General features: G+C 41.1%; 1 protein-coding gene across 1 annotated transcript; it reads left to right on the forward strand.

Annotated features, from left to right (window-relative positions):
* Positions 1-4,043: 4,043 nt before the first annotated feature.
* LOC106591808 (gastrula zinc finger protein XlCGF17.1-like) lies at positions 4,044-17,560 on the forward strand. The gene is made up of 3 exons (XM_045698578.1): positions 4,044-4,126; positions 8,043-8,291; positions 16,176-17,560. Exons 2-3 carry the CDS (start codon positions 8,189-8,191, stop codon positions 17,189-17,191), a joined length of 1,119 nt encoding a protein of 372 aa, XP_045554534.1. The 5' UTR covers positions 4,044-4,126; positions 8,043-8,188; the 3' UTR covers positions 17,192-17,560.
* The last annotated feature ends 217 nt before the right edge of the window (positions 17,561-17,777 follow it).

Here is a 17,777-nt window from a genome sequence, read left to right on the forward strand (position 1 = left end):
CCAGAAGGTGGCAGTGATGCACAGTTAATGTTGGTTTGCACACTACCAATAAACACCATAGAAGAAGAATGTATACTTAGTGACCACACCCCTTCCCCATGCTGCAAAACAATGAGTGTGCATTCAGTGACTACACACAATTAAACATTTTGTAAGTACCTTTATTTTTAACAACATCAGATTTTTTGTTTATTGTCTCTAGTGATGGGGAATCAAAGCTTCCTGAATCATTGAGGTGTTCCAGCCAATTGTGTCGAAAATAGGGTGAGGCACATGGGCTACTAACATCTTACTACACAACATACACTTAGTATTACTTTCTTAGCTACACTATATATATCTCCCTGGCATATTACATAATTTATGCAACAGCATACAATACATTTTTGTACTTACCTTGTTGTGCCGTGCTCACTTGAACAGGAAAGTGGCGCGGTGATCCTTCTTGTGGGCTCTAGAAAGAGGCCTGAGTTCCCAACGTGGAATTCCGAGTTGGATGACTGTTCAACATAATCTTTTCTGTATTTTCACCAGTCGGAGCTGGTTTTGTCCGAGTTCCCAGTTGTCTTGAACTCACTGAAGTCTGAGATTTCCCAGTTCTGACTTTCCAGTTGTTTTGAACGCAACAGAAGTCATGCTGGATTGACATTATGGCCAATGTATTCAAACTTTTCTGGCCCCTGGCGTTACCTCCTTTTTTGTGATATCCAATTGGTTGTTACGATTTTTTTCTCATTGCTGCAACACCCCTACGGACTTGGCAAAGGTCGAGAGCCAAACCACACTGCTCGCTTAACTCAAGAGCCAAGCCGCACCAATGTGTCAGAGGAAACACTGTCGAACTGACCACCAGAGTCAGCTTGCAGTCGCCCGGCCCGCCACAAGGAGTCGCTGGAGCATCATGAGGCAAGGGCATCCCGGCCGGCCAAACCCTCCCCTAACCTGGACGATGCTGGACCAATTGTGCACCGCCTCATGGGTCATGTGATACAGCCTGGGATTGAACCCGGGGCTGCAATGGCGCCTTGGCACTCATTGTTGAATTTACAATTTTCAACTTGTTGTGTAATGTTTATATCCAATGGCCGATGAGCACAGATACGTTTTATCTATAATTTCTCTTCTCTACAGATCCTGGTTCGATCCTGGGCTCGGTCACAACTGGCCGTGATCAGGGGTCCCATAGGGCAGCGCAAGTGATTTGACGTCATTTTATCTGACCTTGAGCTTTCTTGGGTGGCCATCTCTAATATGCGTCTATGGCAGCACCCAATATCCTAGAGTTTTTGAGCTCTACCCGTAGATTTTGCGGTGATGTTGTGTCCCCATGAGTGACAGAACATTGAGCCAATCACGGAGCAACTAGAGAACATTACCAACCCCTACGCTCTGTATTTTCCGCTGGCTGCCCCTCCACCACAGAAAGCACTGAGCTAGGCTAAACACCTGCATTTTGGAGCTGCCTTTAACAAGAAAGTAAAAAAGAGACCATGTTTGTATGCGGCTTTATTAACTCAAATATATGTTTTAGAACACCTACTCATTCAAGGGTCTTTCTTTATTTGTACTATTTTCTAAATTGTAGAATAATAGTGAAGACATCAAAACTATGAAATAACACACATGGAATCATGTAGTAACCTTCACTTTTGACTTTTTTGGTTATCTTACAAACTAATGTAATAGTATTTATTCAACCTTTAAACAAATAAAACATCCATGGACATATTTTGGGGTTACTGGAACTATAATGTTCTTATGTAGTCAGAGAAAGTGTGCATGTTCAGGACAGCAGGTTTCAGGTCTGTGAGATCTTCACAATTGTTGTAATAATCTGTCAGAACCTTATTGAACAGCGTTTACCACTTGCACCATGTACTGTTAATGCAAACTCAACTGAAGCACAGTGATAACACGTTGTTGTTGGATAAATAAACAAAATATCTAACATTGTTTTCCCATTTGAACTTTGTTGTGCTTTTATATGGTTGAAAGCGCAGTGATAATAGATTTAGGCAGTGGCCACGTGTCATTCAGGGCAGGTGGGACAGAGCCTGTTTAGCTAAAAATAAAATGTTATTTTGCCATTAATACGTGTCACATATCAGTTTGCAAACAATGTAAAAAAAAAAATATATACACACACTACTGGTCAAACGTTTTATAACACCTACTCATTTAAGGGTTTTTCTTTATTTTTACTATTTTCTACATTGTAGAATAACAGTGAAGACATCAAAACTATGAAATAACACATATGGAATCATGTAGTAACCAAAAAAAGTGTTAAACAAATCAAAATATATTTTATATTTGAGATTCTTCAAATAGCCACCCTTTGCCTTGATGACAGCTTTGCACACTCTTGGCATTCTCTCAACCAGCTTCATGAGGTAGTCACCTGGAATGCATTTCAATTAACAGATGAGCCTTTTTAAAAGTGAATTTGTGGAATTTCTTTCCTTCTTAATGCGTTTGAGCCAATCAGTTGTTTTGTGACAAGATATTGATCCCTCACTCAATATACCTATACAGAAGATAGCCCTATTTGGTAAAAGACCTTATTAAGACGTGAAGGTCAGTCAATACTGAAAATGTGAAGAACATTGAAAGTTTCTTCAAGTACAGTCGCAAAAACCATCAAGCGCTTTGATGAAACTGGCTCTCATGAGGACCGCCACAGGAAAGGAAGACCCAGAGTTACCTCTGCTGCAGAGGATAAGTTCATTAGAGTTACCAGCCTCAGAAATTGCAGCCCAAATAAATGCTTCACAGAGTTCAAGTAACAGGTACATCTCAACATCAACTGTTCAGAGGAGACTGTGTGAATCAGGCCTTCATGGTTGAATTGCTGCAAAGAAACCACTGCTAAAGGACACCAATAAGAAGAAGAGACTTGCTTGGGTCAAGAAACATGACCAATGTTCATTAGACCGGTGGAAATTTGTACTTTGGTCTGGAGTCCAAATTGGAGATTTTTGGTTCCAACCGCTGTGTCTTTGTGACACACGGTGTGGGTGAACAGATGATCTCGGCATGGGTATTTCCCACCATAAAGCATGGAGGAGGAGGTGTGATGGTGTGGGGGTGCTTTGGTGCTGCTTCCCTCTGCAGTTTTCTGTGGGAATGAGTTAGTAGACACAACATGTATCAGATAGAGATGATGTGATGATCAGTTCTCTGTGGGAATGAGTTAGTAGACACAACATGTATCAGATAGAGATGATGTGATGATCAGTTTTCTGTGGGAATGAGTTAGTAGATACATGTATCAGATAGAGATTGTGTGATGATCAGTTTTCATCACTAGTTTGGGATAAAAAAAAATTACTACTAAATGACTATTTATTTAATGATAAACAGGATTTGAAACTTCATGTATTTATTAAATTGTCTTTTCAAAACTAGATTTGTTATGTTAGTCATTGATATTGAATGTGTTTGGGAAAACCATATTCAAACCAACTAAATTGATCTGCCAATGAAAAATAAAGTTTGTATATGAATTTATGCTGGTCAAACTCTTCTCTTTTGTATAAGAAATTATAAAAAACGATGTGACATATTTCGTTTTTCAAGTGAGTATTTAGTTTTTTTTCTGAGGCTAAGGAGGACAGGAAGTTGAAATGAGCATGTCACCACACCTCTACACATTGGGAGAAGCCAATTTGCTAGTCACCAATATTCTCTAAATCAAATCAGCGATGACTGTTTAACAGTCTTATGGCCTGGAGATAGAAGCCGTTTCATTCTCTCTGTCCCAGCTTTGACACACCTTACTGTCTCCACCTGATAGATGGTAGCAGGGTGAACAGGCCGTGTCTCTGGATTCTTGATGATCTTCTTGGCCTTCCACAGAGATCATCTACAATGCATATGTAATGGGTTGAAAACTTAGACACTAAAACAGACACGGCTTTAGTTTTTTAAACCAAGGCTTATTTGTGTAGCTAATCAATCTCAGTTTTATATTCTACATGGTTTAGTAGTAGTTAGCCCATCAATCCAATATTGTCGCTGTTGCGCTGTGGTAGTGGGGGACAGGAAGTTCCGGGTTGGCGCCCACCATTCTACAGAATAAAGAAAACGCCAGAACTGTGCTGACCGTTTCTCTTTATTACTACAGGTATGTAATAGCACGGTTAAACGGACTAATATCGAAAGAACGTCATAACATGTTAAAAAAAACTAATCCGTCAAGGTATTATCACGTTTGGGAAAGGTTATGTCTTATTTTTCTGTCAAGCCGAGTGAGTGAAGAACGTGAAAAGAAACATTTTACAAGCACACAGAGCGGGGTTACACACACGTTTTCATTTGTGAGGCTTTCCAGGTTCGTATATAAGTCAGTGGATTTCACCCGGGGATGTTCAGAACAGAAACGTTTTGGAAAGTTGCAGATATAAATCCCATGAATAGAACTGACATGATTCCTTTATATCTGATCGAGGCCAACGTCTCCGTCCTCCTGCTGGATGCATCCCTTGTCCCTACCTATGTGAAGCTAGCCACAATAACGATTAGCCACAATAGTAGAATTTGTGGTTCGCTCTCATTGAAAATTATACAAACTGATTCAAATTAATGGAATGTCGTCATATTTGGACCAGATAACACTAAACATGGTTGGAATGTTACTTAATTTAAAATGAATTACAATAATTGATTAAATTGAAAATAAACAGAAAAAAACGTTTGAAATTCCACTGTGGATGTTATCGACCACATAATTGCATTGGGGACATTTTTATATGAATTTATGAAACGGGTTGGATTGTGAACCAATGAAACGGTTAACACCCACAGAATACAATTACCAAGAGTTAACACAAATTAATATCTTAGCTCTTATTGCAGGACTTTGACTAAAAAAATCACCTTCCCAGTCAGTCTATTGCAGGGTTACTCCAGTACTATTTGAGAAGGTCCAGTCACACACATTTCCTAGGTGGCAAAGGTCCAGATGGATATTGTCATTTGTTGGCGTAGTAACAAACAACTTGCAACCCCAAAATCTTCACAACCCTCTTGTTGGCAGGTTTAAATGTAATATCACACAATTCTATACATTTTGTGATGGGAGCGATATTTTTTTGCAGATTTCCGGCAATTGTACACATTTCTATGTATTATGTGTGTTTATATGATACCAGGGGTCAAAGCCCAACCAAAAAAGTATTATTATATATATTTTTTGGACCCGTGGTCCGTATTGACCCGCTCTGGGTCCAGACCGCGGGCCGCCAGTTGAGCATGGAGGGTCTTTTGTTTGTGTTGGACATTCATATTGCACTCTACAGCCTTACCTATGGATTGTTCAGCCTACTCAGTGACAGCCACAGAACACAACTATGTAGAGTTTACACAAATATTAGCATTTCTGCTCTATTGCAGGACTCTGAAACCACTGTTGTCCGGGAGTTTAACCCTGTCAGCTAAATTGTCATGATAATCAGTGGTTTAAAGTTTCTCTGTACATTTTTGACGAGATGATCATAGCAAAAAAGTAATACTTCTGCATTGATTCTCATTGCCAATAGGCTCAGGATAACTCCTGATAAAGTTGGGTAGCTGATGGGCCTTTTCAGAGCTTAAATAGACTAAATGATTAGTCACAGGAACCAGGACTAATAAAGCCAATGCAACTGGCTGTTTTACAAACGCTAGGCCTACCACATGGATGGACATTCATAAAATAAAGTTATAGGCCGACACTGTAAGATACACCCCAGTAAGCACGGACTGACGTCGACATCTTTTGAATGTATTTTTTGGACTTGGCCCAAACATTAGACTGGACCAAATCTGAACCAATCACTCAGACCTCATTAGGCAGGTTTCCACTGACCCAGGTGCATTCGACCAAAGCAACATGGCTAAAAATCTTTGACATGTGTATTGGAGACCGCAGGAGAAATGTTCAAAAGCTCAAACATTTTTTAGCAAATGTTTGAGCTTTTGTGGGATCATTTTGACGGTACGGGGTGCGTCATTACGTCCAGCTGTTTTTATCAACACAAGATAGTTAAATGAAAACACTAGCGGGCAATTGGCTGATCTATTTTCTATTCCAACTTTTTCTAAATGTCAACAAAACAATCACTGGGTAACTTCTTGGAAACATAGCTACTGTTTCACAAGATTGGAAAGCACTACAGCAGAGTACAGGAAAGAAAAGTTTAGTTTAGTACAGCAGAGTACAACAGTACAGAGTATAGTACAGAATTACGTACTGTATTGTACTCTATTCTAATGTAGTCCGTTAGGGTTGGGCGATATGGACTAAAAATCATACAGCTGTATCTTGAGTTTTTCAAACTTATGGGTGATTCACGATATCTACATTTTGTTTTTCTCTAAATAAGTGTTGTATAATTAAAGGTTGAATACACTGCCTTTCTAACAGTCAGCAATAATGGAATGAATTCAGGGCTTGTGAAGTTATACCGACTCTAAATATAAGCCTTCCACATCCATAACACCCACTGATAATTTGTTATTTGATCAAAATAGTTGAACCTGCTTTTTTGTTGTTTTTGCAATCACTGATCTGGCTGTCAAGTCTATGAAAATGACCTTTTTTGTTACAAATGTAACTAGAACCATGCATAATGCACATTCACTAATAATGACTTACTTCTTGTAGCAGGCATTAGCCTATAGAAAATGAACACAGGTCTCAACAATCTCTCAAGCCCACGTGCTAGTGACTAGCCAGCTAATCTTTATATTTCAAGTTTAGCCAAATTGGATCTATTTGTTAGATTACAAGGTTGAACAGTTGAATTGTTATGAACACACCATTCTGTCTCCAACTGTTTGAAAAGCTTGTTAGCCTGTCCACTTTTAAGATGTTGAAATCAAGTGGCCTACCTTAATTCTCAGAATGAGAACGAGTTGCTAATTCCTTACAGTGCATTCGGAAAGTATTCAGGCCCCTTCCCTTTTTCCATATTTTGTTACGTTAGCCTTATTCAAAATTTTCCTCATCAATCTACACACAGTACCCCATAATGACAAAGCAAAAACAGTTTTTTTTTTTTTAAATTGCAAATTTGTAAAATAATAAAAAACATTGTACTCTATTTGCTATGAGACTCAGAATTGAGCTCAGGTGAATCCTGTTTACATTGATCATCCTTGAGATGTTTCTTCAACTTGATTGTTGTCCACCTGTGGTAAATTCAATTGATTGGACATGATTTGGAAAGGCACACACCTGTCTATATAAGGTCCCACATTTAACAGTGCATGTCAGAGCAAAAACCAAGCCATGAGGTCGAAGGAATTGTCCGTAGAGCTCTGAGACAGGATTGACTCTTCCTAGAGCTGGCTCTTCCTAAACCTTTTAAGGACCTCAGACAGGGGTGAAAGTTCACCTTCCAACAGGACAACGACCTTAAGCACGCAGCCAAGACGATGCAGGAGTGGCTTTGGGACGAGTCTCTGAATGTCCTTGAGTGGCTCAGCCAGAGCCCGGAATAGAACCAGATCGAACATCTCTGGAGAGACCTGAAAATGGCTGTGCGGTGATGCTCACCTTCCAACCTGATAGATCTTGAGAGGCTCTGCAGAGAAGAATGTGAGAAACTCCCCAAATACAAGTGTGCCAAACTTGTAGTGTCATACACTAGAAGACTCAAGGCTGTAATCACTGCCAAAGGTGCTTCAACTAAGTGCTGAGTAAAGGGTCTGAATACTTATGTAAATGTGATATTTCATTTGCCAAAAACTCTACAAAGCTGTTTTTACTTTGTCATTATGGGGTCTTTAATCCTTTGTACAATAAGGCTGTAATGTAACAAAATGTGGAATAAATCAAGGGGTCTGAATACTTTCTGAATGCTCTGTGTGTGAATTTAAGGAATCTACTATAGGTTTAGTGCATTTACATTGTGTAGACTAATTTATAGTGTGAACCGCCTAATTTGAAATGAATTGAATGGTTTGTTAATGCTTAGGTACCTGATCTAATATAGTTTGAGAATAAAAGTGCCAGAACTTTCAATACTTTTTGTGTCCGTTCCCCTTTATAACTACAGGCCGACTCAGGTCAAGTCTGAGGCCATTAATATAAACAGTGAGGACAAACCCAGCCTGTCTCTCTCCTTCCACACTGAGTCCAAACCTACAGTCACTGGGTCCTGATTGTGACAGTGGAGCCCAGTTTGCACTGCAGGATCCAGAGATGGCATCAGTGAAGCTGGAAGACTGCAGTCAAACACTGGAGCTGAATGTCAACATTAAAGATGAAAAAGAGCAGGAGAAGATTGGGAAATCTGTTAGTCATGGTAAGAGCATGAGTAACAGACCGCCATACGTTTTGACCCAGTCTATTGATAGGTTGAATTCTGTAATTCTGACGTCACACATCCCTGAACAACTGAGTTATCTGGAGTGATTAGAGAGTAGACTAAAGAAGTGAAGTAGACAAACTGTCAGTGTTTTAAAGATCTATGAAATGAGTCTGTGTAGTTACTAACCCTTGTGATAGTGAGTGGAGGATGATCTGAAGTGAGTCTGTGTAGTTACTAACCCTTGTGATAGTGAGTGGAGGATGATCTGAAGTGAGTCTGTGTAGTTACTAACCCTTGTGATAGTGAGTGGAGGATGATATGAAGTGAGTCTGTGTAGTTACTAACCCTTGTGATAGTGAGAGGAGGATGATATGACTCATACTTTTCAGCCCTTTTTGGCTTAGGTTGTTGAATAGCTTTTAAGACTGACCCAATTTAGTCGATTGGTCGATAGGCTGTTGGTCGACCAATATGTTTTTAGTCGAGCAGTGGCGCATATATATATAAAAAGAAATAATGTATGGCACACAAGACACCTGTCTGATTCACGCCTGTCTGAGTGGACTCGTCCATTGCCTGTCTGAGTGGACTCGTCCATTGCCTGTCTGGGTGGACTCGTCCATTGCCTGTCTGAGTGGACTCGTCCATTGCCTGTCTGAGTGGACTCGTCCATTGCCTGTCTGAGTGGACTCGTCCATTGCCTGTCTGAGTGGACTCGTCCATTGCCTGTCTGAGTGGACTAATCCATTGTGGAGGCTGTGGGGATGGCAAACCAGTATCACCAGTAGTACTTTTACTGTTAATTCACATAATTTCTAATCAGCAATGTTTGTTTAATTATGGGAATGCATTCAATATCGTAGTAGTAATAATAATAATAATAATGTCTTACCATTGTCATTGTACAAAAACATTTTGTTTTATTTCATTGCATTTACGAGTTTACAATTTATTCATTGACAGGAGCGCTCCAAACAATAGACAATCTAGTAAGGACACGCACCAATGCTACCTGGCCTGATTACACATAGAAGTAGGCCTATAGGCTAGCTGGCCTGATTACACATAGAAGTAGGCCTATAGGCTAGCTGGCCTGATTACACATAGAAGTAGGCCTATAGGCTAGCTGGCCTGATTACACATAGAAGTAGGCCTATAGGCTACCTTGCCCTGATTACACATAGAAGTAGGTCTATAGGCTAGCTGGCCTGATTACACATATACTTAGGCATATAGTCTACCTGGCCTGATTACACATAGAGGTAGGCCTATAGTCTACCTGGCCTGATTACACATAGAAGTAGGTCTATAGGCTAGCTGGCCTGATTACACATAGAAGTAGGCCTATAGGCTACCTGGCCCTGATTACACATAGAATTAGGCATATAGTCTACCTGGCCTGATTACACATATACTTAGGCATATAGTCTACCTGGCCTGATTACACATAGAGGTAGGCATATAGTCTACCTGGCCTGATTACACATAGAAGTAGGCCTATAGTCTGCCTGGCCTGATTACACATAGAAGTAGGCCTATATTCTACCTGGCCTGATTACACATAGAAGTAGGTCTATAGGCTAGCTGGCCTGATTACACATAGAAGTAGGCCTATAGGCTACCTGGCCCTGATTACACATAGAATTAGGCCTATAGTCTACCTGGCCTGATTACACATATACTTAGGCATATAGTCTACCTGGCCTGATTACACATAGATGTAGGCATATAGTCTACCTGGCCTGATTACACATAGAAGTAGGCCTATAGGCTAGCTGGCCTGATTACACATAGAAGTAGGCCTATAGGCTAGCTGGCCTGATTACACATAGAAGTAGGCCTATAGGCTAGCTGGCCTGATTACACATAGAAGTAGGCCTATAGGCTAGCTGGCCTGATTACACATAGAAGTAGGCCTATAGGCTAGCTGGCCTGATTACACATAGAAGTAGGTCTATAGGCTACCTGGCCTGATTACACATAGAAGTAGGCCTATAGGCTAGCTGGCCTGATTACACATAGAAGTAGGTCTATAGGCTACCTGGCCTAATTACACATAGAAGTAGGTCTATAGGCTACCTGGCCTGATTACACATAGAAGTAGGTCTATAGGCTACCTGGCCCGATTACACATAGAAGTAGGCCTATAGGCTAGCTGGCCTGATTACACATAGAAGTAGGTCTATAGGCTACCTGGCTCGATTACACATAGAAGTAGGCCTATAGGCTAGCTGGCCTGATTACACATAGAAGTAGGTCTATAGGCTAGCTGGCCTGATTACATATAGAAGTAGGCCTATAGGCTACCTGTCCCTGATTACACATAGAAGTAGGTCTATAGGCTAGCTGGCCTGATTACACATAGAAGTAGGCCTATAGTCTACCTGGCCTGATTACACATAGAAGTAGGCCTATAGTCTACCTGGTCTGATTACTCATAGAAGTAGGCCTTTAGTCTACCTGGCCTGATTACTCATAGAAGTAGGCCTATAGTCTACCTGGCCTGATTACTCATAGAAGTAGGCCTATAGTCTACCTGGCCTGATTACACAGAAGCAGGCCTATAGGCTACCTTGCCTGATTACACATAGAAGTAGGCCTATAGTCTACCTGGCCTGATTACACATAGAAGTAGGCCTATAGTCTACCTGGCCTGATTACACATAGAAGTAGGCCTATAGGCTACCTGGCCCTGATTACACATAGAAGTAGGCCTATAGTCTACCTGGCCTGATTACACATAGAAGTAGGTCTATAGGCTAGCTGGCCTGATTACACATAGAAGTAGGTCTATAGGCTAGCTGGCCTGATTACACATATACTTAGGCATATAGTCTACCTGGCCTGATTACACATAGAGGTAGGCCTATAGTCTACCTGGCCTGATTACACATAGAAGTAGGTCTATAGGCTAGCTGGCCTGATTACACATAGAAGTAGGCCTATAGGCTACCTGGCCCTGATTACACATAGAATTAGGCATATAGTCTACCTGGCCTGATTACACATATACTTAGGCATATAGTCTACCTGGCCTGATTACACATAGAGGTAGGCATATAGTCTACCTGGCCTGATTACACATAGAAGTAGGCCTATAGTCTGCCTGGCCTGATTACACATAGAAGTAGGCCTATATTCTACCTGGCCTGATTACACATAGAAGTAGGTCTATAGGCTAGCTGGCCTGATTACACATAGAAGTAGGCCTATAGGCTACCTGGCCCTGATTACACATAGAATTAGGCCTATAGTCTACCTGGCCTGATTACACATATACTTAGGCATATAGTCTACCTGGCCTGATTACACATAGATGTAGGCATATAGTCTACCTGGCCTGATTACACATAGAAGTAGGCCTATAGGCTAGCTGGCCTGATTACACATAGAAGTAGGCCTATAGGCTAGCTGGCCTGATTACACATAGAAGTAGGCCTATAGGCTAGCTGGCCTGATTACACATAGAAGTAGGCCTATAGGCTAGCTGGCCTGATTACACATAGAAGTAGGCCTATAGGCTAGCTGGCCTGATTACACATAGAAGTAGGTCTATAGGCTACCTGGCCTGATTACACATAGAAGTAGGCCTATAGGCTAGCTGGCCTGATTACACATAGAAGTAGGTCTATAGGCTACCTGGCCTAATTACACATAGAAGTAGGTCTATAGGCTACCTGGCCTGATTACACATAGAAGTAGGTCTATAGGCTACCTGGCCCGATTACACATAGAAGTAGGCCTATAGGCTAGCTGGCCTGATTACACATAGAAGTAGGTCTATAGGCTACCTGGCTCGATTACACATAGAAGTAGGCCTATAGGCTAGCTGGCCTGATTACACATAGAAGTAGGTCTATAGGCTAGCTGGCCTGATTACATATAGAAGTAGGCCTATAGGCTACCTGTCCCTGATTACACATAGAAGTAGGTCTATAGGCTAGCTGGCCTGATTACACATAGAAGTAGGCCTATAGTCTACCTGGCCTGATTACACATAGAAGTAGGCCTATAGTCTACCTGGTCTGATTACTCATAGAAGTAGGCCTTTAGTCTACCTGGCCTGATTACTCATAGAAGTAGGCCTATAGTCTACCTGGCCTGATTACTCATAGAAGTAGGCCTATAGTCTACCTGGCCTGATTACACAGAAGCAGGCCTATAGGCTACCTTGCCTGATTACACATAGAAGTAGGCCTATAGTCTACCTGGCCTGATTACACATAGAAGTAGGCCTATAGTCTACCTGGCCTGATTACACATAGAAGTAGGCCTATAGGCTACCTGGCCCTGATTACACATAGAAGTAGGCCTATAGTCTACCTGGCCTGATTACACATAGAAGTAGGTCTATAGGCTAGCTGGCCTGATTACACATAGAAGTAGGCCTATAGGCTACCTGGCCCTGATTACACATAGAATTAGGCATATAGTCTACCTGGCCTGATTACACATATACTTAGGCATATAGTCTACCTGGCCTGATTACACATAGAGGTAGGCATATAGTCTACCTGGCCTGATTACACATAGAAGTAGGCCTATAGTCTGCCTGGCCTGATTACACATAGAAGTAGGTCTATAGGCTAGCTGGCCTGATTACACATAGAAGTAGGCCTATAGGCTACCTGGCCCTGATTACACATAGAATTAGGCCTATAGTCTACCTGGCCTGATTACACATATACTTAGGCATATAGTCTACCTGGCCTGATTACACATAGATGTAGGCATATAGTCTACCTGGCCTGATTACACATAGAAGTAGGCCTATAGTCTGCCTGGCCTGATTACACATAGAAGTAGGCCTATAGTCTACCTGGCCTGATTACACAGAAGCAGGCCTGTAGTCTACCTGGCCTGATTACTCATAGAAGTAGACCTATAGTCTACCTGGCCTGATTACTCATATTAGTAGGCATATAGTCTACCTGGCCTGCTTGCAAATGTAGGCCTATAAATGTGCCCATTTGGGGATCTGATACTATTTCTGATTGTCTTAACTCATTGGACAGGAAAAGGCGCAACTCTCACTCATGACTTTGTTTTTGTTTTATTAAGCAAGTTTAAAATATTGACGTTTGAAGGGCATTGAAGACCGAAACGTCAATCTTTTAACCTGTTATGGCTAGGGGGCAGTATTTTCACGGCCGGATAAAAAACGTACCCAATTTAATCTAGCCAGAAACTAGAATATGCATATAATTATTAGCTTTGGATAGAAAACACTCCAACATTTCTAAAACTGTTTGAATGGTGTCTGTGAGTATAACAGAACTCATTTGGCAGGCCAAAACCTGAGAAGATTCTGTACAGGAAGTACCCTGTCTGACCATTTCTTGGCCTTCTTGATTATCTCTATCCAATACAAGGGATCTCTGCTGTTACGTGACACTTCCTACGGCTCCCATGGGCTCTCAGAAGGCAGCAAAAAGCTGAATCGTGGCTTTGCAGGCTCTGGCTGAAAAACAGTAGCGCGTTTGGATAGTGACCGGTCAGAGTACTATGAGACTGAGGCTCGTGCACGAGTCGACTCCATATTTTTATTCTTTCGTCTTTGAACGAAAACCACCACTCCCGGTCGGAATATTATCGCTTTTTTACGAGAAAAATGGCATAAAAATAGATTTTAAACAGCGGTTGACATGCTTCGAAGTACGGTAATGGAATATTTAGAATTTTTTTGTCACGAAATGCGTTGTGCGCGTGACCCTTCGTCACCCTTGGATAGTGTCTTGAACGCACGAACAAAACGCCGCTATTTGGATATAACTATGGACTATTTTGAACCAAACCAACATTTGTTATTGAAGTAGAAGTCCTGGGAGTGCATTCTGACGAAGAACACCAAAGGTAATCAAACTTTTCTAATAGTAAATCGGAGTTTGGTCAGGGCTAAACTTGGTGGGTGTCAAAATAGCTAGCCGTGATGGCTGGGCTATCTACTCAGAATATTGCAAAATGTGCTTTCACCGAAAAGCTATTTTAAAATCGGACACCTCGATTGCACAAAGGAGTTCTGTATCTATAATTCTTAAAATAATTATGTTTTTTGTGAACGTTTATCGTGAGTAATTTAGTAAATTCACCGGAAGTGTTCGGTGGGAATGCTAGTTCTGAACGTCACATGCTAATGTAAAAAGCTGGTTTTTGATATAAATATGAACTTTATTGAACAAAACATGCATGTATTGTATAACATAATGTCCTAGGCGTGTCATCTGATGAAGATCATCAAAGGTTAGTGCTGCATTTAGCTGTGGTTTTGTTTTTTGTGACATTATATGCTAGCTTGAAAAATGGGTGTCTGATTATTTCTGGCTGGGTACTCTGCTGACATAATCTAATGTTTTGCTTTCGCTGTAAAGCCTTTTTGAAATCGGACAGTGTGGTTAGATAAAGGAGAGTCTTGTCTTTAAAATGCTGTAAAATAGTCATGTTTGAAAAATTGAAGTTTTTGTATTTTTGAGGAATTTGTAATTCGCGCCACGCCTATCATTGGATATTGGAGCAGGTGTTCCGCTAGCGGAACGTCTAGATGTAAGAGGTTTAAACTTGCTTAATAAAACTAAGATTTTTTAAATGGTGAGCGAGTGTTGCGCCTTTTCCTGTTCAATGATGTTTACACATTTTTAGGTTGCACCTCTACTCACGTTGGTTGAGCATCTTCAACTTCTTTCCAAATTTGATTGTCTTAACTCACCATCACTGTGGAGTTTCTCAAAGTAATTTTTCTTCGCCTCAAACAGCAAGTTAACAAAGTCTGTTTTTACAACCAGTGAGAATGACAATAGTTCCTCAACGTAGCCTATTTGAAAAACCTTTCCATCTCTCTCCCTTTTGATAACCACTCAGCATGAAAGGGGAAAAACTGTAATGCTCTGATCCAGTGGAAACGTCATAAACTAGGACTACCTGATTACTTCTTATCCCAAGCGCAAAATAGCCTACAGCTCTGTCTGTCTGTCTGAAGCTTGCTGGCATGGGTAACTCTAAGGGCCCAGAATATTTTATACAATGTTGCAAGTTTGCTAGCACAGGCCAGACCAAATTATTAGTTGATACAATGTTTCAAGTTTCTTGCAGACAGGCCATGTGCAGCCAATTTGATTCATAGGATATCTATTTTCATCAGGATATGTTCTACATGCAGGCTGCAGTGTTTTTGTTGGCTTTATGTAGGCTGTTTTTACATATTGGCAATAGAAGTGACTTTTAGAATTGAATAATTATAATTTAGATATAATTTTGGTTAACCACATGACATTGATTTGAGATATGAAGACTTTATTATAAATGAAATGAAACTCTTCCATGAAAATGTGCAGATGAAAATCATAACTGGCACGCAGATCAGTAGAAATGGTACGATAACCTGCCACTCCAAATGGAAAAATCTGTTGACCGCTGGTGTAGCCTATTACTGACCGCTGGTGTAGCCTATTACCGACCGCTGGTGTAGCCTATGATCAGCGACTTCAGGAGGGTAACGGCAGAATCTGAGAAGGCCAGCAGCAGTGGGGAGGAGGGTCGGGAACAGGTTTTTTACTTCTGGTTAGGCTGTATTGATCTCTGGCTCCCTCTTTAGTAATTTGTTTAGATTTTTTTATTGCAGTGCTTAAAGCATCAGACAAGCTCAGCAGCCTACATATAGTTGATTTTATTCAAACAAAGGGTGTGTCTATATTTGGAAAAATACAAGTTTTAAAATGTATACCAATCGATTGGTCGAAAGAACAGACGACTCTGTCGACCAGGATACATTTTTTTTGTCGGGACAACCCTAATAGCTTTATTCCATGTATTGTACAGCCTACTGTTATGAAGTCATATGTATATCACCCCAACTGACTGGTTCTTCTGATGTTGTTCACACAGGAGACCATGTTGAGACATTCTCTACATCCAGAGAGCAACAGCAGGAAGATCACAGAGCTAAGAGGTCTCACCCCTGCCCACATTGTGAGGAGATTTTCCCATTTCTATCAAAGCTAAAAATACACCTAAAAATACACACAGGAGAGAATCTGTATTCCTGCTCTGACTGTGGGAAGAGTTTAAAAACATCACAGGCTCTGACAGTTCATCAGAGAGTGCACACTGGAGAGAAACCTTACTCCTGCTCTGATTGTGGGGAGCGTTTCTCTCATCAGAGCAACTTAAAAACACACCAACGTATACACACTGGAGAGAAGCCTTACTACTGCTCTGACTGTGGAAAATGTTTCACAACATCAACTGGGCTAAGAGTTCATCAGAGAACACACACAGGAGAGAGGCCTTACTTCTGTTCTGACTGTGGGAGGAGTTTCATAACATCAAGGACTCTGACAGTTCATCAGAAAATGCACACTGGAGAGAAACCTTACTACTGCTCTGATTGTGGGGAAAGTTTCTCTCAACAGAGCAATTTTAAAACACACCAACGTACACACACAGGAGATAAGCCTTACTACTGCTCTGACTGTGGGAAGGGTTTCTCTCAACAGATCCACTTAAAATGTCACCAGCGAATACACACAGGAGAGAAGTCTTACTCCTGCTCTGACTGTGGGAAGTGCTTCACAACATCAACTGAGCTAAAAGTTCATCAAAGAGGACACACAGGAGATAAGCCTTACTCCTGCTCTGACTGTGGGAAGAGTTTCTCCCAACAGGGCAGCTTAAAAATACACCAACGTATACATAAAGGAGAGAAGCCTTACTCCTGCTCTGACTGTGGGAAGTGCTTCACAACATCAACTGAGCTAAAAGTTCATCAAAGAAGACACACAGGAGAGAAGCCTTACTTCTGCTCTGACTGTCGGAAGAGTTTCTCCCAATTGGCTACCTTAAAAACACATCAACGTATACATAAAGGCAAGAAGCCTCATCAGTTGTCTCAGGCCAGTTAAGATTAGTCACTCCATCACTTCATTCTTATCTCATAAAGGAAGTGGTAACAGTGAATTTGATAACATTAAGATGAACACTCTATTGTAATCCTATTGTTTCTCACTGACAACTGTGCAGAGGAAAGGGAGCGTTATAGAATGTCATTGGAAATTTAAAAAAATTGGGGTGGTGCTGGAGATGTTGAATATGACGTTGAAACATTTAAACATTTTCTTTTAAGTCAAAAACAAAAGGAGGGTAGTTGATTGGTCGGGGTGGATGGGTCAGCATATAACATGAACGTCTAGCAACCCAAAGGTTTCCTGTTTGAATCTCATCACGGACAACTTTAGCATTTTAGCTAATAAGCAACTTTGCAACTACACTACATGACCAAAAGTAAAAAGAACATCTCATTCCAAAATCATGGGCATACATATGGACTTGGTCCCCCCTCTGCTGCTATAACAGCCTCCACTCTTCTGGGAAGGCTTTCCACTAGATTCGGCTCGAAGTCAGCGTTCCAATTCATCCCAAAGGTGTTCGATGGGGTTGCGGTCAGGGCTCTGTGCAGGGCAGTCAAGTTCTTCCACACCGATCTCGATA

The sequence above is a fragment of the Salmo salar genome, chromosome ssa17 (assembly GCF_905237065.1).
Source record: "Salmo salar chromosome ssa17, Ssal_v3.1, whole genome shotgun sequence".
NCBI lineage: Eukaryota > Metazoa > Chordata > Actinopteri > Salmoniformes > Salmonidae > Salmo > Salmo salar.

What these genes read in the sequence shown, in the direction of transcription:
- LOC106591808 (XM_045698578.1), top strand. Translation starts at nt 8,189, where the DNA reads ATGGCATCAGTGAAGCTGGAAGACTGCAGTCAAACACTGGAGCTGAAT. An exon ending in TGGGAAATCTGTTAGTCATG is followed by an intron (nt 8,292 to 16,175) that starts GTAAGAGCATGA and finishes TTGTTCACACAG; the next exon opens with GAGACCATGTTGAGACATTC.